The 26,120-nt window shown below is 44.0% G+C and overlaps 1 protein-coding gene across 1 annotated transcript in view; it reads left to right on the top strand.

Annotated features, from left to right (window-relative positions):
- The window catches only part of LOC147121904 (fibronectin-like), a 55,270-nt gene that overhangs the window by 25,776 nt on the left and 3,374 nt on the right, over window positions 1-26,120 (top strand). Inside the window, exons 15-23 of the mRNA XM_085982442.1 lie at window positions 1,365-1,625; window positions 1,739-1,999; window positions 3,282-3,542; window positions 3,888-4,148; window positions 15,068-15,328; window positions 15,471-15,725; window positions 15,928-16,188; window positions 17,861-18,121; window positions 24,510-24,764. Coding sequence (XP_085838568.1) covers window positions 1,365-1,625; window positions 1,739-1,999; window positions 3,282-3,542; window positions 3,888-4,148; window positions 15,068-15,328; window positions 15,471-15,725; window positions 15,928-16,188; window positions 17,861-18,121; window positions 24,510-24,764 — 2,337 coding nt within the window. The remainder of the gene's footprint in view (window positions 1-1,364; window positions 1,626-1,738; window positions 2,000-3,281; window positions 3,543-3,887; window positions 4,149-15,067; window positions 15,329-15,470; window positions 15,726-15,927; window positions 16,189-17,860; window positions 18,122-24,509; window positions 24,765-26,120) is intronic.

Here is a 26,120-nt window from a genome sequence, read left to right on the forward strand (position 1 = left end):
AGCAAGCTCTCAAAACAGACACTGTTGAATGAGAAGTTAATCTGTTTTAGACATTCTTGGTTAAGGGACGAGGTCAACTCTTCTTCAAAAAAGTGCTGCGGGACCTTTCAACCAGAGTACATATGACCCTGGATGAACGTCTCATTGGAAAGACAGCAGATGAACAACCAGCGCTGCCTCAGTACTGAATTGACCGATCAGCCATGCTTACATGGAAGCAGGGCACAAATGCCCTGAAATTGGTGGGAAATGACCTACCACCCCGTTGCTGCGGTTGCTGTGGCCGTGGCAATGTTACCCCGGGACTATATCTGGCTGTTCAAAGCGGCCCGAGTCATGCGATGGCCCATTTAAAATGTTGATTTGGGACCTATGTACTTAGGACCTCGGCTTCCATTTCTGGACTGAGCTGGGTGAAGTGTGCGTCATGCTCACTCCGACCAGCATCAGGGAATTGTCCGGCTAAAGAGGATCCCAAAAGTGAGTTCCTTTTTGTTTTTGTGGGGGCGGTAGGAGCAGGGGTGCGAGCCCAATGCAAATAAGGCGCCTTGCTCAAAATGGATTGGCGGGGTTTTCATCGGCCACCAGCCCGGATTCCTCACTGGGAACAACTCTATAATGCTATCTTTGGGACATACAAAAAACATGGAGTAAAAGGGGCATTCAAGGGCTGTTTTATATGGGTTCTCTATTCGTGAAATAGCCAGAGGTAATGCGCATTAGAGGTACTTAAAAAATAATGTCTTATATTAGTATAAAGAGAGGGATCTGCCTATTACATCCACCCACTGGACTGGTCCAATTGGCCATCATTCACAAGTGCCTACATTACCAAGGGTTTAAGCCAAAACTAAACCAGGACACAGAACCTCTGTCCTGCCAACCTTAAGTGAACAGCACATGTGCCAGCCTGCTGCCCTGGAGCTGCCATCCTTCTGTGGATGCTCCTGGAGACAGTGGCAGCAGTGCAGTCCCCATGGTCCACTCATTTCATCCCCGCTCAGCCTACACCACGGCAAACTTCACTGGTCACTGTGGATACCAGCAATAAACTAAGGATTTTGGGATAAGCAACCTTCTGTGCCCATCTGAGATCATTGATACAAAGATTCAACATTCAGAGAAAACATTTGTAGACCTAGCAGTCAAGCTGGGTACAGACCATAGTGACCCAGAGTCCTGAGCTGCAATTTGTTGGCCCTAATACATAACATCTGGATTGAGTAGTCACATTGTGGAATATAAAGGTGACTGCATTATTGAGGTTATTTAAGTTTTATGAGATGTTGGCAAAGACCATTTGACCAAAATGTTTTCTCACATAAACACATTGGATATTAATGTTTATATTTCCTTTTCTACAGCACCGTGTGCCCCAGATGAAATCATTGTGAACGTGGACTGTAACTCTAATCGAGTAGTAGTGTCATGGGGACGGACTGCTGGAGCGATGTCATACGATGTAACTGCAGAAGGCAGTGATGGACATACACACTCGCACAACACAACAGAGACTCGCTATGAAATGCTGGATTTACACTGTGGACAGTCTTATAACATAACTGTAACAACAGTGAGTTATAGCCGGAATGGAATTTCAAGTACTTCTGCCCAAATCCAAACCGGTAAGGCTATTAATCCTTAAATAATACGCTCTATGGAAATAGTTTTACATTTATTTGTTATCACATTTACAGAACAGTGAGAGGATTGATAGTCATTTGTATTTTCTATCCAGCACCGTGCATTCCTGAGAATCTAACAGCTGAGCTGAACTGTGATTCGAATGCGGTATCCTTCTCGTGGGATGATACCGATGGGGCAAAGTTATACACTGTGACTGCTCGAGATAGTCAAAGAGTCACCGCTTTATTCAACACAAGCGAGACAAAGGCTCAAATCCCACACCTGCAGTGTGGTGAATATTATACAATCACGGTTCTGGCAACAGACAACATCTGCAAAAGTCCCCAGAATGCAGTGGTGAATGTACATGCAGGTATCGCTCATTTCCATAAAGTCTTTTGTGACATCTTAACAAATGAAGTCTTGCGTTCCACAGGCAGTATTTAAATGTTATGTGTTTTTTTCCCATGTTTTTTATTGATGCTCTTGGATATATTTAAATGTGTGTGTTTTTTGACGTTAATTATGCTCTTGTTAAATGGCTCTCTGAGGGCGGTGCAGAATAAATTGTATAACTTATGTTAGAGAGTCCACAGCTGGAATTACTCTTTATGTTGCTGACATCTTTGGTCTGGCAATGCTATAGAAATACATTGTTTATAGGTTCAAAGGCATTATTTAAACGTGGGGCGAGGGGAATCACCTCGAATTTGGTTGCTAGTGGTCAAGTTGTAAAAGTCAGGATATCTCAGCAGAAATTAGTTCCACCGGAGCTCCCCTTGTTTAAGCTCTCCACGATCTTATCATTGGGTGTGGGGCGGGCAGCTAAAGCTGAAGCCTGAAGCAGGTGGGAGCTTTATTATCATATACACAGGAATGGGGAAAGGCTCGGCACTATTTTCAGGCCTATGTGTGACAAACCTCCAGCGCATGCAGTGAAAGCTGGCAGGCACAAGGCCCAGATGGACCTGCAGGTGAGAGGGCATTTAAAAGGCCCATACACTGTAAAGGTAAGTGGACTTGGTGTTTTAAGGGACTTTTTTGCAGTTTCTTTCTTAAAGTTTTGTTTCCAGCTCACATTTAGGCTTTCATGAGCCTTTGTGCCAGGTGCAGTTATTTATTTATTTTGCCCGGGATTCCCTTCATGGACAACAGAGGATTTGCCACCAGGAATCCATCGAGCTGACCTGTTTGGATGAAGAAGGGGACAAATGAAAGTTTGCCAGTCAGATCAGATCCGACTGCCCAAGAGCGGCTCTGTGCTCTTCCACCCACATCAGCACCCCAACATCTGCAGAGAGAGGTAGCCAAATCCACCTTGGCAAAAGCTTACTGTTCAGAATAAGCGTGCAAATGACGTGTTTGACGCACTTTGGAGAGCATTTTAGTTTGTTCTTGTGGTTGTGACTCCAGTTAGATAGTCACTTGTTCAGACAGTTACGACACAGAATTAATGCAGCTCTGCATTTACAGTGTTCATTTGTGCGAGTTAATGGAGACACTCTGTATCCTTTAATTTTCTATCCACTTTCCTGTGTTTTTAGAATGACAAGTTCCAATGCAATTATTGATTATTTAGTAAATTCATCCATCCGTTTATTTATTTGAACTTACACTGATGGTTAATTCCATTTCAACTTTCAATCTCTTTTCAGTCCCTTGCAACCCACAGAATGTAGATGTAAGACTGGATTGTAACCTAAATACAGCTTTGGTGTCGTGGGACTCTAGTAAAGGTGCACTGTTGTACACTGCCATGGCTGAAGGACCCGATGGGAACATCACGTTGTGCAGCACATCAGAAACATCATGTGTAATGCCCATGTTACTCTGTGGCCAGTTGTACTCTGTATATGTCATAGCATCTGACAGCACATGCAACCAATCTCAGAGTTCAATAGTTGAAATTCAAACAGGTAACTCCTTATTTTACTGACTAATATGGCCTCTAGTTCAAAAAAAGTAATTGCCAGCATGTTTTATTAACCAGTACAGTACTGCAGTGTATAGACTTATAATACTATACAAAAAGGATCAGTAACATTGAGGACTCTCTGTTCATCCACACCATTCAATATCTTCCATTAAGTGTGTACTCTCAATCCTGCACGTAGTTCCTGTCCATGTTAACAAAGCAGCAGATGATTTACATAGTAGACTTTATTTTAATCTTTTTTAATGCAATTTGTATATACATATTCTTGAATTGAAGTAAAAAGCTGATTGTGCCTTTATCCATCTTGCTTCTCCGATATCTTCAGCCCCTTGCAGTCCCCAGAATGTAAGTGCTTCTTTGGACTGTGCAACACACACAGTGTCAGTATTGTGGGAGCAGAGTGAGGGCGCAGTGTTCTACATCGCAATTGCAGAAGGAATGGAAGGAGACAGGTATTCCTGCAATGCATCGGAAGCAAGCTGTGAGATCATAGACCTACCATGTGGCCAAATATACAGTATAACTATATTGGCAATGGATGAGAATTGTACCAGTTTACCAAGTCCAGCTTTTGAAATTCAAACAGGTAAAACATTGGTTCTCTTTTTATGAAAATAATCAAAATGCAGTCCCTAAAAGACAGGAAAATTTACAATTGACATTGCGTTATAAAACTGTCTATTAATTAACACCATCTCACATTTTGTATATTGATATTTGCTACAGTTAATCTTTGTTACAAACCCAACTATCCACCAGTTAATCCTATCAGATACTGATCAAAGTGCCTCTCACACATGTTGTGTAGCTCATATTAAAGTGTGAAACCATCAGGAAATCAGCAGCACATAAGAGGGATTGATGCCTTTACCCAGTAAACATCTGGGAATCAGGACACACTCTGAAGCAGTGCCTTGATCCACTCTTTCAATTTGTGGGCCTTCCTTTCTGGATTGCCTAAATGTTTGTTGAGGTTGTTGAGGCTTTTCAGCTGTGAGCTGAGAGTTGTATGTTGTTGTTTCTGGAGGGGGAGGGTGAACAACCAGTTGTCGTGGTGCATATAGGTACCAACGATATAGGTAAAAAACGGGATGAGGTCCTAAATAGGGAGTTAGGAGGTAAATTAAAAAATAGGACCTCAAAGGTAGTAATCTCAGGATTGCTTCCAGTGAGAATAGAAATAGAAGGATATTTCAGATGAATACGTGGCTAGAGGAATGGTGCAAGGGGGAGGGATTCAAATTCCTGGGACTTTGAAACCGGTTCTGGGGGAGTTGGGACCAGTACAAACTGGATGGTTTGCACCTAGGCAGGACCGGGACTGGTGTCCTAGGGGGTGTATTTGCTAGTGCTGTTGGGGAGGGTTTAAACTAAAATGGCAGGGGATTGGGAACCTGTGCAGCAAGACAGGGGAAAGGGAAGCAAGGATAGAAACAAAAGACAGGAAGGCGAAAAGCAAAAGTGGAAGGCAGAGAAATCAAGGGTGTAAATCAAACAGGGCTACAGTAAAAAATAATAATTCTAAAAGGACTAAGAGTGTTTAAAAAAAACAAGCCTGAAGGCTTTGGCCTAGAAATTCGGTTTTGGCGCAGCGAGGGCTTTAGCGCCGGAAGTTAGTGCCGGCGCTAAGTCCCCCTGCGCGCGCCAAAAATTCAGTAGCGCCGCGCCCAAACGGCTGCCGGCGCTACTGAGGGGTCTCAGCGCCTCAAAACTGGCGCCGCATTGCGGCGCTATTCCGGCGCTGCGGCACCCGCTGCGGTGCGGCAGGCTCGGGAAGTGCAGGCCTCCTCCTTCCGTTAAGGAGGAGCTGCCTGCACCCGGCCGCGGCCCGCGATAATCTTTTTAAAAATGAGCCCGGCACCTCGGACAAGTGCCGGGCTTGCTTCTGTTCGGGGGGGGAAGTCCGGGGAGGGAGCTGCGGCCAGGCGGCAGGCGGGAAAGCGGCCGGCCGCCGCGGGGCCTTTAATGCGCCGGCGCAAAGTTCTGTAAGGCACCTCTGCCAGAACGTTGCTTGCGGCTGCCACGGGCGAGGCAGCCGCAACTCAATTTCCGAGTTCGGGCGGGTTACCATGGCAACTGGGACGCTGCGCACAGCGATGACGTCATCGGTGCCGGCGCAGCGCTACCGGCCTAACGCAGATTTAGGGCCCCTGTCAATTTCTAAACTGGCCATAACTTCGGCGCTAGGCCCTCTAGCGCCTCAAAAGCGGCGCTAAGGCCAGTGAATTTCTAGGCCTTTGTGTCTTAATGCGAGGAGCATTCGTAATAAGGTGGATGAATTAGCTGCGCAAATAGATGTAAACGGATATGATGTAATTGGAATTACGGAGACATGGCTCCAGGGTGACCAAGGCTGGGAATTCAACATCTAGGGGTATTCAATATTCAGGAAGGACAGGCAAAAAGGAAAAGGAGGTGGGGTAGCATTGCTGGTTAAAGAGGAGATTAACACAATAGTAAGGAAGGATAGAGTTCTTTGCAGCCGAGCACGAGAGTCCCGAAGGCTGTGTTGCCTGCCCAGTGCCAGGGTTAAGGACATCTCCTCTGGACTGGAGAGAAACTTGGAGTGGGAGGGGGAGGATCCAGTTGTCGTGGTCCATGTTGGTACCAACGACATAGATAGGACAAGGAAGGAGGTTCTGCTGAGGGAGTTTGAGCAGCTAGGGGCCAAATTAAAAAGCAGAACCACAAGGGTAATAATCTCTGGATTATTACCTGAGCCACGAGCGAATTTGGCTAGGACAAATAAAATTAGAGAGTTAAATGCGTGGCTCAAAGACTGGTGTGGGAGAAATGGGTTTTGCTTCCTGGGACACTGGCACCAGTACTGGGGCTGGAGGGAGCTGTTCCGTTGGGACGGGATTCACTTGGCCAGTGCTGGGACTAGAGTCCTGGCGGATCATATAAATAGGGCTGTAGAGAGGGCTTTAAACTAACTAGTGGGGGGGAGGTTCCTAGAGAGCAAATAATAAAAATGACAACAGAGAAGGTCATAGACTTAGGTAGCAGTGGGGAAATTAAAAACCAGAGCGTGTCAGGAAGGGGCAGAAGGTATGGAGTAAAAAGTAAAGTAATAAAAAGGGCAAAAGCAGGAACTAAGTGTCACAAAACATATTTGAAAGTTCTCTCTGAATGCACGTAGCATTCGTAACAAAATAGACGAGTTAATGGCACAAATAACTGCATATGGGTATGATCTTGTGGCCATTACAGAAACATGGCTGCAGGGTGACAATGCCTGGGAATTAAACATACCAGGTTATTTAACGATCAGGAAGGACAGGCAGGAAGGAAGGGGAGGTGGGGTGGCTATGTTAATAAAGGAAGGAATCACTGTAATACAGAGAAATGATATTGGGTCAAAAGATCAGGATAATGAAACAGTTTGGGTGGAAGTAAGGAATAATAAGGGGAAAAAAACACTAGTGGGCGTAGTCTATAGGCCTCCGAACAGCTGCAACTCTGTTGGACGGAGTATCAATCAGGAAATAGTTGAGGCTTGTAATAAGGGAGCATCTATAATTATGGGGGATTTTAACTATCATATTAATTGGACAGATCAAATTGGGCAGGGCTGCCTTGAGGATGAGTTAATTGAGTGTATTAGGGATGGGTTTCTTGAGCAGTATGTAACTGAACCGACCAGGGGGCAAGGAACCTTAGATCTGGTCCTGTGTAACGAGACAGGATTAATTAAAAATGTCCTAGTAAAGGATCCCCTTGGAATGAGTGACCATAACATGGTTGAATTCCATATTCAATTAGAGGGTGAGAAGGTTGGATCTCAAACAAGCGTGCTAAGCTTGAATAAAGGAGACTATGAAGGTATGAGAGCGGAATTGAGTAGAGTGGATTGGGAAAATAGATTAAAGGGTAAGACGATACATGATCAGTGGTGTACATTTAAGGAGTTATTTTACAACTTCCAAAAAATATATATTCCACTGAGAAGAAAAGGGTGTAAAAGAAAAGACAGCCATCCCTGGCTAAGTAAAGAAATTAAGGATAGTATTCGACTAAAAACAAGGGCATATAAGGTAGCCAAATCCAGTGGGAGGATAGAGGATTGGGAAAACTTTAAAAGACAGCAAAAAATAACAAAAAGATTGATTAAGAAAGGGAAGATAGATTATGAAAGTAAATTAGCAAAAAATATAAAAACAGATAGTAAGAGTTTTTATAGTTATATAAAAAGAAAAAGGGTGGCTAAAGTAAATGTTGGTCCCTTAGAGGATGAGACCGGGAAATTAATGGTGGGAAATATGGAGATGGCAAAAACACTGAATGAATATTTTACATCAGTCTTTACAGTAGAAGACACTAAGAATATCCCAACACTGGACAAACAGGGGGCTAAAGGGGGGGAGGAGCTAAACACGATCAAAATCACTAAGGAAGTGGTACTCGTTAAAATAATGGGACTCAAGGCGGATAAATCACCTGGACCTGATGGCTTACATCCTAGGGTCTTGAGGGAAGTGGCGGTAGGGATTGTGGATGCATTGGTAATAATTTTCCAAAACTCCCTGGACTCGGCAAAGGTCCCGGCAGACTGGAAAACTGCTAATGTAACACCCTTATTTAAAAAGGGCAGTAGACAGAAGGCTGGAAACTATAGACCGGTTAGCCTAACATCTGTGGTAGGTAAAATTTTGGAGTCCATTATTAAGGAGACAGTAACAGGACATTTGGATAATCATAATTTAATAGGATAAAGTCAGCATGGTTTTATGAAGGGGAATTCATGTTTGACAAATTTGCTGGAGTTCTTTGAGGAAGTAACGTATAGGGTGGATAAAGGGGAACCAGTGGACGTAGTGTATTTAGACTTCCAAAAGGCATTTGACAAGGTGCCACACAAAAGATTATTGCTTAAGATAAAAAATCACGGGATTGGGGGTAATATTCTGGCATGGATAGAGGATTGGCTATCTAACAGAAGGCAGAGAGTTGGGATAAATGGTTCATTCTCAGACTGGCAATCAGTAACTAGTGGTGTTCCGCTGGGGTCAGTGCTGGGTCCCCAACTCTTTACAATCTATATTAACGATTTGGAGGAGGGGACTGATTGTAACATATCAAAGTTTGCAGATGATACTAAGATGGGAGTGAAAGTAGTGAGGGAGGAGGACATAAAAAACCTGCAAGGGGACATTGACAGACTAAGTAAGTGGGCAGAGATTTGGCAGATGGAATACAATACTGGAAAGTGTGAGGTTATGCACTTTGGCAGGAAAAATCGTAGAGCAAGTTATTATCTTAATGGCAAGAAACTGGAAAGTACTGAAGTACAAAGGGATCTGGGGGTCCTGGTGCACGAAACTCAAAAGGTTAGTATGCAGGTGCAGCAAGTGATTAAGAAGGCCAATGGAATGTTGGCTTTCATTGCTAGGGGGATTGAATATAAAAATAGGGAGGTTTTGCTTCAGTTGTACAAGGTATTGGTGAGACCGCACCTGGAATACTGCGTACAGTTTTGGTGTCCATACTTAAGAAAGGACATACTTGCTCTCGAGTCAGTACAAAGAAGGTTCACTCGGTTAATCCCGGGGATGAGGGGATGGACATATGAGGAGAGGTTGAGTAGATTGGGACTCTACTCATTCGAGTTCAGAAGAATGAGAGGCGATCTTATTGAAACATATAAGATTGTGAAGGGGTTGGATCGGGTGGATGCGGGGAAGATGTTCCCGATGATGGGTGAAACTGGAACTAGGGGGCATAGTCTTAGAATAAGGGGCTGCTCTTTCAAAACTGAGCTGAGGAGGAACTACTTCACTCAGAGGGTGGTAGGTCCATGGAATATGCTGCCCCAAAAAGCTGTAGAAGCTACATCATTACATAAATTTAAAACAGAAATAGACAGTTTCCTAGAAGTAAAGGGAATTAAGGGTTACGGGGAGCGGGCAGTAATTTGGACATGAGTCTAGGTTTGGATCGGTCATGGCCCTGTGGGTAGCGGAGCGGGCTCAGGGGCCGTGTAGCCTGATCCTGCTCCTATTTCGTGTGTCTAATTCTGTTAGATTCAGGAGATGGTTCTGTGATAGTGGATTGGCGGTTAGGATCAGATCAGCCACGATCTTATTGAATGGCGGAGCAGGCTCGAGGGGCCGATTGGCCTACTCCTGCTCCTATTTCTTATGTTCTTATGTTCTTATATTAGCTCTGATGATGTGGGTAGAGCTGAGAATTACCAAGGGGCAGAAAACGTTAATGGGAGTTGTATGCAGAACACCAAACAGTAATGCTGAGGTTGGGGATGGCATTAAATGGGAAATTAGAGACGCGTGCAATAAGGGCACAGCAGTTATCATGGGTGACTTTAATCTACATATAGCTTGGGCTAACCAAATTAGTAACAATACCGTGGAGGAGGAATTCATAGCGTGTTTGCGGGATGGTTTCCTGGACTGATATGCTGAGGAACCAACTAGAGATCAGGCCATCTTAGACTGGGTATTATGTAATGAGAAAGGATTAATTAGCAATATTGTCGTGCGAGGCCCCTTGGGGAAGAGCGATCATAATATGATAGAATTCTTCATTAAGATGGAGAGTGAAGTAGCTGACTCAGAGACTAGGGTCCTGAATTTAAATAAAGGAAACTATGGTAGTATGAGGCGCGAGTTGGCTAGGATTCATTGGGGAACATTACTTAAAGGGTTGACGGTGGATAGGCAATGGCAAACATTTAAAGATCGCATGGATGAACTACAGCATTTGTTCATCCCTGTTTGGCATAAAAATAAAACAAAAATGGTGACTCAACCGTGGCTAACAAGGGAAATTAGGGATAGCATAAGATCCAAGGAGAGGACATACAAATTGGCCAGAAAAAGCAGCAAAAATGAGGATTGGGAGCAGTTTAGCATTCAGCAAATGATGACAAAGGGATTAATTAAGAGGGGGAAATATGATATGAGAGTAAGCTTTCAGGGAACATAAACACTGACTGTAAAAGCTTCTATAGATATGTGAAGAGAAAAAGATTGGTGAAGTCAAGCATAGGTCCCTTGCAGTCAGATTCAGGGGAATTTATAATGGGGAAGAAAGAAATGGATGACCAATTAAATTCATACTTTATTTCTATCTTCACAAAAGAGGACACAAATAACCTTCCAGAGATGTTGGGGAACATAGGGTCTAATGAGAGGGAGGAATTGAATGAAATCAGTATTTGTAGGGAAATGGTGTTAAGGAAATTGACAGCATTCAAGGCCAATAAATGCCCAGGGCCTGATAATCTACATCCTCAGCTACTTAAGGAAGTGGCCCTAGAAATAGTAGATGCATTGCTGGTTATCTTCCAAAATTCTATCGACTCTGGAATAGTTCCCATGGATTGGAGGGTAGCTGATGTAACCCCACTATTTAAAAAAGGTGGTAGAGAGAAAAGGGGAAATTATAGACCAGTAAGCCTGACATCGGTAGTGAGGGAAATGCTAGATTCCATTATAAAAGATGTAATAGCCGAGCACTTGGAAAACAGTGACAGGATTGGACAAAGTCAACATGGATTAACAAAAGGTAAATCATGCTTGACTAATCTACTGGAATTTTTTGAGAATGTAACTGGTAGCATAGATAAAGGAGAACCAGTGGATGTGGTATATTTGGACTTTAAGAAGGCTTTCGTTAAGGTCCCACATAAGAGATTGGTGTGCAAAGTTAAAGCACTTGGGATTGGGGGTAAGGTACTGACTTGGATAAGAGAACTGGTTGGCAGACAGGAAGCAAAGAGTTGGAATAAACGGGTCTTTTTCCGAGTGGCAGGCAGTGACTAGTGGGGTACTGCAGGGATCGGTGCTAGGACCCCAGTTATTCACAATATATATTCATGATCTAGACGAGGGAACTAGATGTAATATCTCCAAGTTTGCAGATGACACAAAGCTGTGTGGGCATGTGTGCTGTGAGGAAGATGCAGAGAAACTCCAGTATGATTTGGACAGGTTGGGCGATTGGGCAGATGCATGGCAGATGCCGTATAATGTGGATAAATGTGAGGTTATCCACTTTGGTGGCAAAAACAGGAAGACAGGTTATTATCTGAACGGCAATAGATTGGGAAAAGGGGAAGTGCAACGAGACCTGGGTGTCCTTGTGCATCAGTCGCTGAAGGTAAGCATGCAGGTGCAGCAGGCAGTTAAGAAGGCAAATGTTGGCCTTCATAAAGAGAGGATTCGAGTACAGGAGCAAAGATGTCTTGCTGCAGTTGTACAGGGCCTTGGTGAGGCCACTCCTTGAGTATTGTGTGCAGTTTTGGTTGCCTTATCTGAGGAAGGATGTTCTTGCCATGGAGGGGGTGCAGTGAAGATTCACCAGGATCATACCTGGGATGGCAGGAATGACGTATGAAGAGAAATTGGGTCGATTAGGCTTATATTCGCTCGAGTTTAGAAGAATGAGAGGGCATCTCATTGAAACTTATAAAACTCTGACAGGACTAGACAGACTAGATGCAGGAAGGATGTTCCCGATGGCGGGGAGTCCAGAACCAGGGGTCACATTCTAAGGATAAGGGGTAAGCCATTTAAAACTGAGATGAGGAGGAATTTCTTCACCCAGAGAGTGGTGAACCTGTGGAATTCTCTACCACAGAAGGCAGTTGAGGCCAACTTATTAAATATATTCAAGAAGGAGTTCGATATATTTCTTAAGGCTAAAGGGATCAAGGGCTATGGGGAGAAAGCAGGGACAGGATTCTGAATTTGGATGATCAGCCATGTTCTCATTAAATGGCGGAACAGGCTCGAGGGGCCGAATGGCCTACTCCTGCTCCTATCTTCTATGTTTCTATGTTTTCGTATATTGTTTCCCCTGGACAATCGAATGAAATAGTCGAGGATTTGCAGAATGATTAACAGTCTAGCAGGCTGCAAGCTGAGTGCTCCTTCCATTGCCGTAAGCAATGTTATACCAACCAATAGACAGGTTAGGCCATTGCAGGGAGGGTTTTATGGGCCCGCAGAACCCATATGAATTGGGGGAGGTGGGGGCCACCCACACCCACTGGATGCAAGTATCCTGCTGGATGTTAACCTAGAATTCAGATCAGGAGCTCCAATCTCCACTCGGCAGGATTGCCTGGAGCAGGGTTCCAAACCTGCACCTTCTGGGCTGAATTTTGCTGGCGCTCAGAGAGCGGGTTCGGAGGCGGGTCCGCTGTCAATAGCAGTGATTGACAGCGGGGCGGAAGTCCGCTCTGAACCTGCCTCCTTGTTAATTTCCCAGGTGCCTGTTCTGCCTGCGGTTTGCAGACCTGGCACTAAGCGGCGGGTCAGGCAATTGAGGTACTTAAGAAGCTGCTTAAAGGTAATTAAGCAGCATTTTACCAGGTCCTATCAATTTTTCCATGTTTTTTGCGAGGTTCCCGGCACTCGGGGATCACGTCAGGTAAGTGTGTCGGGTTCTCAATGACTCTCCATTGCTCTGAATAGTTGACAGTTACAAAAGTGGTATCAAAGCTAGCATTTCACAGCTGTTCAATTTCCAATCTTAGAAGCTGGATCCTTCAGGATTTGGCATACATATTTCAGCTTTATGGAGGTTTGAAGTGTTTGGAGCAAACTCTCTATCCAGTGTCACCTCCTTGGAGCAAGCTCTCTCTCCATTGACAGATCGCTTCTATCATTTCAACTTCAGCTACCATCTATTCCATCAACATCGGTGCCCTTGAAAAAATCTCACCTAGGTCCTCAGATTCCCACCACGATCAGCCCCAACACCAACGTCACCAGGCACACCAGTATCACCAGGCACAGCAGCAGCACCAACAACAGCTCCAATCTTCTCCGCAATCACCTGATGCTGCACAGGACACAGGGCATCAGCACTCGAGCACATTGCTGCCTGGGAGGCCAGGGATGGCCACACCATGGCCAGATTTACTTCACTTGACGCTGTACACCCTGGCTGCCACATGATGTGCCCCGACAATGTCCAATCCATTCCTTTCTCACTCGTCACCATTTGGGGGGTACTGTTCTGTCTCACCATTCATTGCAACGCACTAAGCCACTTCCAAAAGTGCACACATATCTGTCCAAGAAGGCAAAGTGTTGAAAATAAAGATTTCAATGTTTGACAACAGAGTAACAGAAACTTTACATCAACATTGGTGAAAACACCCAACTGCCTACCCTTGTGTGTTGTTAGTTGGCATGATTGGACAAGGGTGAGGGTCAGTGTGAGGGCTGGTTAGTGATTTGGGGAAGTGATAATGTAGATAGAGAGGGATGGGTGGAGGTGCAAGGTAAGTTGGTGTCAGTAAGGATGTGCAGGAGTAGGGTAGGGAAGGCAGATTGATGGGGATGTGATGAGTGGCACAGCAGAATGAGGTTTAGTGTGGCTTTCCAGTAACGTTTTGTGATCTACTGAGATCATTGAAAGGTTTGCGCCACTGCAGCCTGGTCCTCCTGATGACATCCCTGCTTTTGTCCTCCTGTGCAATGTGCAACCAGGCTGCATTGGTCTCCTGGGGAGGTCTCTTCCGCCTATTGGAAGGGAAGAGAACCTCCCTGCATGCTATGACCCCGTCCATAAGCATATGGAGGGAGTAATGGGTGAGCCTGGGTGCAGCCGTGTGCCTCTGTGCAGTGCTTGTCTGTGTTTCCAGCACCTCAATGCGGTAGAACACTGACAACACAAGTGTCAAAATGAATGTGGACATGGCCCCTTTAAGGAAACTGGCTGGTGACGCGTCATATAATGATGGTAGCAGACCCGCTTCCTATTAATTGGGCGGAAACCTCGCAGGGCAGCCTTAACAAGCCCCATCAATGGAAAACCTTGTTGCAGGCCGGGATCGAGACGGATGAGAGGTCCCCACACACCACGGACATCGCCTACCACGGACCCGCCGAGGTTGGAAACATTTATCACTGAGTCGGAGGCAGGAATCCTATTACTAAACCAAAGGCTTGAGTCTGAGAGTTGGTTAATCAGATATTGTGGCATTTTATTGTAAGATTACTGTACCGAGTATACTGAATATAACAATTTTTCATCCATCGGTTCCAAGTCACCTGGAATAAGGGTGAAGGAGCCCAGTTTAAGCCCAGGACATATCTCTTCTAATCCCTGCCTTGCCTATGTAACCCAAATTCCCTATGTATCCATTTGTGTGCACAATTTGACTACCGATTCAAACCTGAGCCCATTACTTTTATCTCCCTTTTTCTTTTAACTATTGGGCCCTTTTCTCCTTTCTTCTTCCCTTCCAGTCACCCAGTCCTCCTTTAGAAACCTCCATAAAACTTATTTCATTGACCAAGATTTTAGTCACCTCGCCCAATTACTCCTGCTTTGGCTCGGTATTATCTTTTCTTTACACCTCTGCGAATCAACTTGTGACTATTCTTGTATTTTAAAGGCACTATAAAAATGTAAATAGTTGTTGTTCTGTTGGTAAGATTTCATATCATACAGCTTTTAGTCATGTATATGCAGCATTAAATCTACAGCAGTTTAAGGATTGCATTCTGTGCTTTCTCTTTTCTGCAGTGCCTTGTATCCCACAGAATGTGGTAGCTCACATGAACTGTGAAAGTAATATTGTGTCAGTGTTTTGGGATCCCAGTAATGGCACAGAGTCATACCTTGTAACAGCAGAAGGAAGCCATGGCCATTGGGCCTCCTGCAATGCAACAGACACTGAATGCGAGGTCTCAGATGTGGATTGTGGACTGAACTACTATATAACTGTACAGGCAATCCGCATGCAATGTAACAGCTCACAAAGCTCTGCTTTTACAATTAAAACAGGTAATCCTAGACAAGAATTTAGAAAAAGAAATTCTAAAATATACACACATTAGTTGGAATTTGGTCATTTTTGTATCTTACAGAAAGTTATGTGGCTCAGTGTTTTTCCACTGGTTGATGTTTATGAATTTTCTTCTTGCAGTACCATGTGTCCCACAGAATGTTGATGCTCACATGGACTGTGATGCTGGCTATGTGTCAGTCTCATGGGAGCTAAGTGAAGGGGCAATATCATACACTGCGACTGCAGAAGGAAGCAATGTGCAACAATGCAGTGCTAATGATACATTGTGTGATATCACTGACCTGCACTGTGGAGAGACCTACACTGTCACAGTTCATGCACACGATGACGCATGTGACACTACTGAAAGTCCTTCCATCACAATGAAAACAGGTAACTAAAGAGAAATGCGATTTCCCGTATCACTAATTTCTGTATCAATCTCACTAACCCTGATTTCTGCACTGTTCAAAACACTGTTCTCCAGAAAAACTCTCAAATACAACTGCATGAAGATTTCAGTTAGAAAACAATTCCATACAGTTTAGCAGCTGCTGGACAAGTGCTCTTCATCTGGTCTTTTTGCTCTTTTCAGTATCGTGCATCCCGCAGAATCTCGATGTCCAGCTGGACTGTAACACAAACGATGCTGCTGTGTCATGGACCCACACTAAAGGTGCAGTGTCTTACTCTGCAACAGCAGAAGGAAGTGATGGGCACATGGTATTGTGTGATACAGCCAACAGAGAGTGTCAAATAAATGATCTACACTGTGGACAGATGTATAATTTAACTCTAATAGCACTGGATGGTATATGTGACACTTCACAAAGCTCTAACTTTGACTTCAGTACTGGTAAGTCTCTTGTATAGAATAGGATGGTTCAAAACGGACACAACCAATTTGCCACGACAATTTCATTTAGGAAGAGCCATCCCCATAGTACAATATCCCAAGACACTTCATTGTGACAGGGGATATGGATACTGAACAGCTATTGGGAGAAGTTGTGACTGAAGGCAGTATCCTAAGAGGTAAGTTTTACAGAGCCTTTTGAAGATAGGTAGAGTGGTAACAAGTCAATGGTGTTTGGAAAGTGGATTCCACACAGCAAGTCCATGATGGCTGAAGGCTCGTTATCCAATGGTCGCCTGGAACAAGTGGGTGGGAAGTGGTGGGAGGGTAAGACAAAGTAATCCAGAATCAGAAGAGCAGGGGCTGAAAACTGGGATAAAGAACTAGAGATGTTTCCTGAAGTAGGATGTAGTGAGACCATGGGTGGGATTTAAAATCAAAAAGAGAGACTGTCATTTATATAGCGACTGTCATGGCCTCAGGACATCCCAAAGCACTTTCCAGCCAATGAAGTATTTTTGAAGTGTAGTCACTGATGTAATGCAGGAAATGCTTTTTTTGGATGGGGAGACATTGGAGGAGAAGGATGACAGGAGTTCTGTAAGAGATGAAGCTTTGTAGGATGGAGCGCAGGATGCCCTTTCGGAGAGTGGTGGTGAAGTCGATTATATGGTTCTTAGGGGGCTGCTGTCTAATTAAAATTTCCTGGCTGTGATGCATTTTCATTGAAGTGGTCATGTACTGAGTTTTTGCTACGATTGATTCTGTAATGTCATGTCTTTGGAAACAAATGTTGGAAAGGTGCATCAAACATGAATGTCATTCTCCTTTATAAACAATGGATCTAATTTCCTCCCCATCGTGCTGGCCTTCAAATTACTGAATTCATCCACCAGGATAATCGTTCTAAATTTATTCAGGGGTTCTCCCTATTGGTCGGTGTAACTTTGGCAGAAATTCAACAGAAAGCTCTTACGCAGGGGCTATCAGAGGTTTCCACTCATCATTCCCCGAAGTTACGATGACCGATCGGGAGAACCCTCAAGAAAGTTGCCGGCAAATTTGTATTACATGGTACAAAAATCTGCACTAACCCCAAAGGTATTTAGATTGGGCTGCAGTGTAAGTAGTTCCACGACAACAGATATTTATGAGTGCAGTGAGCAGGAGTGGACAGTTAACAAGTTAACAGCTACATTTTATGTGTCATCCAGTATGAGAGTACTGTAAATACAACAGCCGAAAGTGTAACCTCAAACACAAGTCAATTAGTAAAGTTCAAAAATTTCAGATTTCCAGCATCCACAGTAGTTTGCTTTTGTATTAGTAAAGTTCAAATACTGAATAGTGAAAGTCAGCCTTGATCTTAATACACTAGGATGGTTACAGAGCTTTAAATATAATTTTCAATGAAACCAGTGCTATCTTTGAGTGAAACTAAGCCATTTTTTTTCAAAAGAGAAACTTTCTGTTTAAAAAGAGGCCAGATTTTATCTGGTGACTATTCCAACAGGTGCAGTCAAATATGTTACAGGATTTTATTTATATAAAGAAAATATAAAAGTAAATTAATTATTGTTCAGATGCACAAAATAATTAGTGACTTCTGATTTTGAACATTTTGGATTATAGATATTTCCTGTCAGCCAGTTTGTCTTTCTATATTTTGCAGCCCCATGTGCACCCCAGTATATTTCCACCAATCTAAGGTGTGACACCAAGATTACATCAGTGACATGGGAGAAGGGTGATGGTGCGCTGTGGTACCTTACAACAGCAGAAGGTCAAGATGGACACGTAGCACTGTGTAACACAACAAAGACAAGCTGTGATTTAATGGACCTGCACTGCAGTCAAACATATTTGATAACTGTAAAAGCGATGGATGGTTATTGTCAGAGTATAAACACTTCCATTTTTGACACGGAAACAGGTAAAATTTCTAAGGAAGTTTGTGCTGTGTGGGAAATGTTACACTGGCGCAGTAGCAAGTACTGTTCGGAGGTCCAGGAAGGTCACATTGGTAGTCTGGGAAGTCACAGCTCTTATGTTCATTCATAAATAGACATTCTTATTATGAACACAGCTAGCTTTTGCTAGCTGCTTTATTGAGCACATGTGGACTAGGTACAGTATCTGTAGAGGCTTCCATCTTGACTGCTGACTTGTGGGTAGCCTAGTGCCTCATGGGTAATGTAGTCTTAATATACATACAGCTGGGTAGTGTAGTCTTATACATACAGCTATATACAGCTCTACAGCTCCACCTAGTGTCCAGTATAGAATGACATGTTATTGATCATTACATCCCCCTTTCTTTGAGGTTTAACAAAATCAATATCAATCAACTTTCAAGAACACAATAAAGATAATATCAGTAACACTTTTGTTAGTGCTCTATAAACATAAACATTTTCAAAACAGTCAACACATTTTCAAAGCTTTACATTGTACTCAAAGATTAAGTCTATCAGGCTCTTTTACTTCACGTGTGGATCTTCTCAACACGGGTAAGTCTGATGTGTCTTCATGAGATTGTTCTGATGGTGAATGACGATGCAGTTGCGGCATTGTCATCAATCTGCTCTTGTATAGATCGAGGTCTCCTTGCGATCTTTGCTTGGAGAGGGTTTCAGTGTTTCCTTCACTCTTCATGCCATAACTCTCAATGTAGTCAATGCACTCTCGAAAAACTGCTGGCAGCTGGGTCCCATCATACAGCATAGTCCTCTCAGCAGCCTCGGCTAATGGAACACCAAAGATTGGCCTGAGGGAAGGAGGAGTATCCACCGGAACTGCTTCCTGCTCTGGTTAGGCTTCTTCTTTTTCTTTTTCTCTTTCCACTGCTTAACAACATCTGCTGCGGTTATATCTTTGGACTTTTTCTCCTTGTGTTTTTCCTCTTTGTGCTTTTCTTCCTTTGGCTTCTCTTTGACCTTAAAGTCTTTTTATTTCTTCGTGGAGAAATTAGGCTTTTTGAAGACATGGATACCCTTTGGCCTTTTCATGCTTGATGGGCTCTCTGCTTCATCACCTGAGTCATCTGGTCTGCTTATGGCACAGTTTATACGGTAGACTCTCTTGACCAGTTCTAAGTCTTCACAAGCTTTGTCACCTAGTATCGAATCAAGTCTTTCAGCCACAACAGAAAACATGAGATGATGCACTTTGTCTTTGACTGTCACTTTAAGTCTGCATACACCTAAGCTATCTATTTTCTGTCCATTATAGCTCTTCAGTAGTACTGACTTTTTCTGTATTTTGGGCTTTGCTTTCATATTTTTTATGTCACTCATACTGATTAAGTTTGCTTTTGCCCCAGTGTCCAGTTTCAATGTAACTAATGCTCCATTTATCTGCAGTGGGATCATCCATTTGTCCACTTTTACTGCATTGACTTTATGTTCAGCATTGTCCATTTCTGAGGGCTGCACATTTTCTATATCTTTTTTGATATCATCACATGACACCAATCCTACAAAAAATGCCTCACTTAAATCAGTGTCCTCAATCACATTAACTTGTTGCCCTTTCGTTGTTTTTACTTTTGAAAAGCATTGTTTGGCAAAGTGATTCTTTCCATTACACTTTGTGCACATTTTTCCAAACGCTGGGCATTGTCTTAACTGGTGTTTGTAACCACAGCGTTTACAATTAAAAATTTCATCCTCCGATTGCTTTTCATTTCTGTTCTGCCCACGTTTCTTCCCCTTGTAGGACACAGCACCGACAGCAGCATTATCACTCATTACAATCGCATCATTATTGATTTCACTGAAAGTCTTCGCGTGCTTTCGAGCTAGCTCGCTGGCTTGGCATATTTTCACCGCATTTTCCAAATTTAGTTCGGTTTCTCTCAACAGACGTTCCCTGACTTTTTTATCATGAATACCAAACACAATCTGGTCACGAATCATGGATGATTTCAGCTCAGAGAAATTACATGTCTGTGCTTTCAGTTTCAGATCAGTTATAAAGCCCATTAGGGACCAAAGTGGCAATCTGTGTGTAGAGCCAGATGATGTAGGCGGGGTTTTAAATTAATTTTTTGCATCTGTGTTCACTATGGAGAGAGACGATGCAGACATAGAAATCGGGCAAGGGGACTGTGACATACTTGAACATATTAGCATCGAGAGGGAGGAGGTGCTAGCGGTTTTAGCAGGCCAAAAAGTGGATAAATCCCCAGGCCCGGACGAGATGTATCCCAGGCTGCTGTGGGAGGTAAAGGAGGAGATTGCAGGGGCTCTGACACAAATTTTCAGAACCTCTCTGGCCACAGGGGATGTACCAGAGGACTGGAGAACAGCTAATGTAGTACCATTATACAAGAAGGGTAGCAGGGATAAACCAGGGAATTACAGGCCAGTGAGCCTAACATCTGTGGTAGGGAAATTATTGGAAAAAATTCTGAGGGACAAAATTAGTCTCCACTTGGAGAGGCAAGGATTAATCGGGGATAGTCAGCATGGCTTTGTCAAGGGTAAATCATGTCTGACAAATCTGATTGAATTTTTCGAGGGGGTGACTAGGGGGGTGGATGAGGGAAATGCTGTGGATGTGGTTTACATGGACTTCAGTAAAGCTTTTGACAAAGTCCCGCATAGGAGACTGGTCAAGAAGGTAAGAGCCCATGGGATCCAGGGTGCCTTGGCGCGTTGGATCCTAAACTGGCTGAGTGGCAGGAGGCAGAGGGTGATGGTCGATGGTTGCTTTTGTGACTGGAAGCCTGTGTCCAGTGGGGTACCTCAGGGATCGGTGCTGGGTCCCTTATTGTTTGTGATCTACATAAATGATTTGGATGAGAATGTAAAAGGTATGATCAGTAAGTTCGCAGATGACACGAAAATTGGTGGGGTGGTAAATTGTGAGGAGGAAAGCCTCAGGCTACAGGACGATATAAACGGGTTGGTCAGATGGGTGGAAAAGTGGCAAATGGAATTTAACCCTGAAAAGTGCGAGGTGATGCATTTTGGACGGACAAATAAGGCAAGGGAATACACAATGAGTGGTAGGACCCAAGGAAGTACAGAGGGTCAGAGGGACCTTGGTGTACATGTACATAGATCTCTGAAGGCAGCGGAACAGGTAGACAAGGTGGTTAAAAAGGCATATGGGATACTTGCCTTCATTAGCCGAGGCATAGAATATAAGAGCAGGGAGGTTATGATGGAGCTGTACAAAACGCTGGTGAGGCCACAGCTGGAGTACTGTGTGCAGTTCTGGTCACCTCACTATAGGAAGGATGTGATTGCTTTGGAGAGGGTGCAGAGAAGATTCACCAGGATGTTACCTGGGATGGAGCGCCTCAACTATGAAGAAAGACTAAACCGGCTGGGGTTGTTTTCCTTGGAGCAAAGAAGGCTGAGGGGGGACCTGATTGAGGTGTACAAAATGATGAGGGGCATAGATAGGGTAGATAAAGAGGAACTTTTCCCCTTAGTAGGGGGGTCAATAACAAGGGGGCATAGATTCAGGGTAAGGGGCAGGAGATTTAGAGGGGATTTGAGGAGGAACTTTTTCACCCAGAGGGTGGTTGGAATCTGGAACTCACTGCCTGAAAGGGTGGTAGAGGCAGGAACCCTCACAACATTCAAGAAGCATTTGGATGAGCACTTGAAATGCCATTGCATACAAGGCTATGGACCAAATGCTGGAAAATGGGATTAGACAGGACAGGGATGGATGGGCGGCGCGGACACGATGGGCCGAAGGGCCTCTTTCTGTGCTGTAAAACTCTATGACTCTATGACTCTATCAAAAGTCTAATTTTGTTGCTGTGTCCAAGAACGGAAGATGTATCTTTCATACGTCTCATTCTTTTTGGGAGAGCAATGTGCATCAAATTTTTTTAGCACATCTTCTAATTTTTCTCTGTTCTCCTCTGGATTAAATACAAATGTATTAAATACCTCTATCGCCTGTGGGCCTGCAACCGTAAGCAGCAACGCAATTTTCCTTGTGTCTGGCTTTGTACCGAATCCGATGGCTGCAATGTAGATTTCGAATTGTTGTTTAAAAGTCTGCCAATTGTAGTCGATTTTTCCTGTGAGTTTCAAACGCTCTGGTGGCTTCAAATTCTCCATGTTGCTTTTCACAATTTTCAGCAGATCTTCACCATCCTGGTACCATCTTATGTTCATTAATAAATAGACATTCTTATTATGAACACAGCTAGCTTTTGCTAGCTGCTTTATTGAGCACATGTGGACTAGGTACAGTATCTGTAGAGGCTTCCATCTTGACTGCTGCCTTGTGGGTAGCCTAGTGCCTCATGGGTAATGTAGTCTTAATATACATACAGCTGGGTAGTGTAGTCTTATACATACAGCTATATACAGCTCTACACGGCTCTACGGCTCCACCTAGTGTCCACTATAGAATGACATGTTATTGATCATTACAACAGTGTCACTCTTGTGCTATCACAGGACAATTAATACAGCCTAAATAAAGAAATGCCTCATTGCTTCTCCGATCCAACATGAGTGGAGGTTTTGCAATGTACCAGTCCCGGTCCGGAGCCTCACTAGTCAGAAGCATGGACTTTGAAATTAGCTGTGGAGGTCTGTATGCCTGGCTGGTTCGGCTGCAAAATTAGCAATGACATTTCTTTAAAAACTTTTCAGAGGCTGTGCTGCCATGTTATTCCTGGGCTACCATCAATTGCTTCTTCTCACCTCTACACTCTGCCTCAACCAATGCAACTCCTCATGCTCATTAATTGCATCCTCTGGGCTGTTTCTAGCTGTGTTGCTGCTTGCAGACTTTAGTCAGAGGGATGCAGGATGCTGTGTGGTGCTGCCTTGTTCTGGACCCTTGGCAATGCTGATGGACTGCTCTTTCTGGCCAGCACCTGCTGGCCACTGCCTCCTGCCATCCTCTGGCGATGGGACCTTGGAGGTGCAACAAGGCAGCGCTCCCCATTAGTTTGACAGCCACCAAGCAGGTGATATGGGGCAATGCCACTCTACCACTTGCCCACCGATTCCACTTCCTGCCTCCTTACTGGCCTTTCTGACCTTCTGTTTTCCTTTCCCCATTTTTGCAAAAAGCTGAAAACTTGTTAAAAGCATTTTGAGCATTTAAAAAGGCTCAATCATTTTTTTACCCCCATATGCAACTACTTGCCTTTTAAGCTTTGCATCCCTTTCATTCTGAGCAGCAGGGTGCTGGCGTGACTCCTCCTGCAGTGCGGTGAAAGGACGGGTGGTGCAGGGAGCTTATGTAAATGATATTCGTGAACTGGGCTCACTTCATCCAATCAGTCCAGCTCCCCATTGTGATGTCATGCAGAGCAGTTGGCACAATCCAGTTCTAGAAGCTCTTCCACCAGGGCGGGGAAAACAACCCATTGTCTATTGTGAAAGAACGTGGGGCCTTTTCATATCAAAAAGCGGTGAATGAGACGGGCCTTATTAATATATCGAAGATGTGAAATGGCATATAAAAGGTAAATGGATGCATTATTTTCAGTTAAATTACAACAGCAGGACAAAGGGACGTAGTTAGGAATGAATGAAAGGCAAGTTCAAGACTGCTGTCAAGAAGCACTTCTTCACCCAAAGAGTAATCAATATCTGCAATGATCCTCTAGGAAGGATCATGAAGACATTCAGGAAACCCTGGAATAATTCAGGAGACAGTTAAATACTCTGATGGAGGAACTGTAGGTTTCTATGGAAGAATGAGGTTGTTGGAACATAATTAAATGTAATTATCTTTGTGATATGTCATAAATATTTTCAGCTTAAAATAACATGGTTACAAAATGAACACCTAACCTGTGTCGCACACATCAATCAAAATAAATGAAAGACATCTTTTGATCACTAAATGTTCACTAAGGTTGGACAATTCAATTGATTTATAATACTCTACTGACAAACGGTACCAGGAACAGAATATACTTTCAGGTGCACTTTGTTGCGTCCGTGTATAATAAGACACAGACTGCGGAGAACGGTACAACAGGTGTTTACTCAACGTGGCTCACACTGCAACTGATCTGTACAGATTACTACTCAGGGTTATATACAGGTGTGGTCATTGCCGGTACTGCAGTATACATGAACTGTAAAACATAGTTCCCCCCTTAAAGGTATATACATTACAATCTTCCTCCTTGAACTGGTGATTTTCCCAATCCATCCGTGGAGTAAGGGCCCAATCAAAAATTACAGTCCGTGTTGAATTCAGTGTCTCTGAATGGGAATCTATTTACTGCACGGCTATTGGGAATCTCTTCAGTAAGAGTAGATTTTCTGAGTTTGGTATCACTAATTCATGACATCTTATTTCTCTTTCCTCCTCCCCTAAAGTACCATGCCCCCCTCAGAATGTACAAGCGGATTGTGACGCTCTCACTGCCTTTGTAACATGGGAGCCGAGTAATCGCACAGTGTCGTACACTGCAACAGCAGAGGGCAGTGATGGACACACAGCCGCCTGTACCACGTCTGAAACAAACTGTCTGATCCCAGATCTTCACTGCAGCCAAATATACAGCATCTCTGTACTCGCATTTGGTGAAAATTGCAGCAGCATCCAAGGCTCCAGTTATGAAATTCAGACAGGTAATATAGAAAGAAAGAACTTGCCTTTATATAACACATTTCATCTCCTCAGGACAACTCAAGGCACTTCACAATCAAGAGATTACTTTTGAAGTGTAGTCATTGTACTGGAGGCAAACTGAGCAGCCAATTTACTCACAGCAAGCTCTCAAAACAGACACTGTTGAATGAGAAGTTAATCTGTTTTAGACATTCTTTGTTAAGGAATGAGGTCAACTCTTCTTCAAAAAAGTGCTGCGGGACCTTTCAACCAGAGTACATATGACCCTGGATGAACGTCTCATTGGAAAGACAGCAGATGAACAACCAGCGCTGCCTCAGTACTGAATTGACCTATCAGCCATGTTTACATGGAAGCAGGGCACAAATGCCCTGAAATTGGTGGGAAATGACCTACCACCCCGTTGTTGCGGTTGCTGTGGCCGTGGCAATGTTACCCCGGGACTATATCTGGCCGTTCAAAGCGGCCCGAGTCATGCGATGGCCCATTTAAGATGTTGATTTGGGACCTATGTACTTAGGACCTCAGCTTCCATTTCTGGACTGAGCTGGGTGAAGTGTGCGCTGTGCTCACTCCGACCAGCATCAGGTAATCGTCAGGCTAAAGTGGATCCCGAAAGTGAGTTCCTTTTTGTTTTTGTGGGGGCGGTAGGAGCAGGAGTGCGAGCCCAATGCAAATAAGGCGCCTTGCTCAAAATGGATTGGCGGGGTTTTCATCGGTCACCGGCCCGGTTTCCTCACTGGGAACAACTCTATAATGCTATCTTTGGGACATACAAAAAGCATGGAGTAAAAGGGGCATTCAAGGGCTGTTTTATATGGGTTCTCTATTCGCAAAGAAAGGGATCTGTCTATTACATCCACCCACTGGACTGGCCCAATTGGCCATCATTCAGAAGTGCCTACATTACCAAGGATTTGAGCTAAAACTAAGCCAGGACACAGAACTTCTGTCCTGCCAACCTTAAGTGAACAGCACATGTGCCAACCTGCTGCCCTGGAGCTGCCATCCTTCTGTGGATGCTCCTGTAGACAGTGGCAGCAGTGCAGCCCCCATGCTCCACTCATTTCATCCCTGCTTAGCCTGCACCATGGCAAACTTCGCTGGTCCCTGTGGGTACCAGCAATAAACTAAGCATTTTGGGATCAGCAACATTCTGTGCCCATCTGAGATCATTGATACTGCGGTGCAGCCACTAAGGGACTCTGATCAGTTGTATATAATTCCCTTTAATAATATGTTAGCTACAGCCTGAGTCTGTATCTTTTTGTTTTCACTGTTTACATGTACAGAGCGCGATCACTTTAATAGCGCGGGTAAATGCGATGACGTCACGCCATTTATCACGTGATCCC

This window comes from Somniosus microcephalus, chromosome 3, assembly GCF_052327205.1.
Source record: "Somniosus microcephalus isolate GS21.2 chromosome 3, FLI_Smic_1.0, whole genome shotgun sequence".
NCBI lineage: Eukaryota > Metazoa > Chordata > Chondrichthyes > Squaliformes > Somniosidae > Somniosus > Somniosus microcephalus.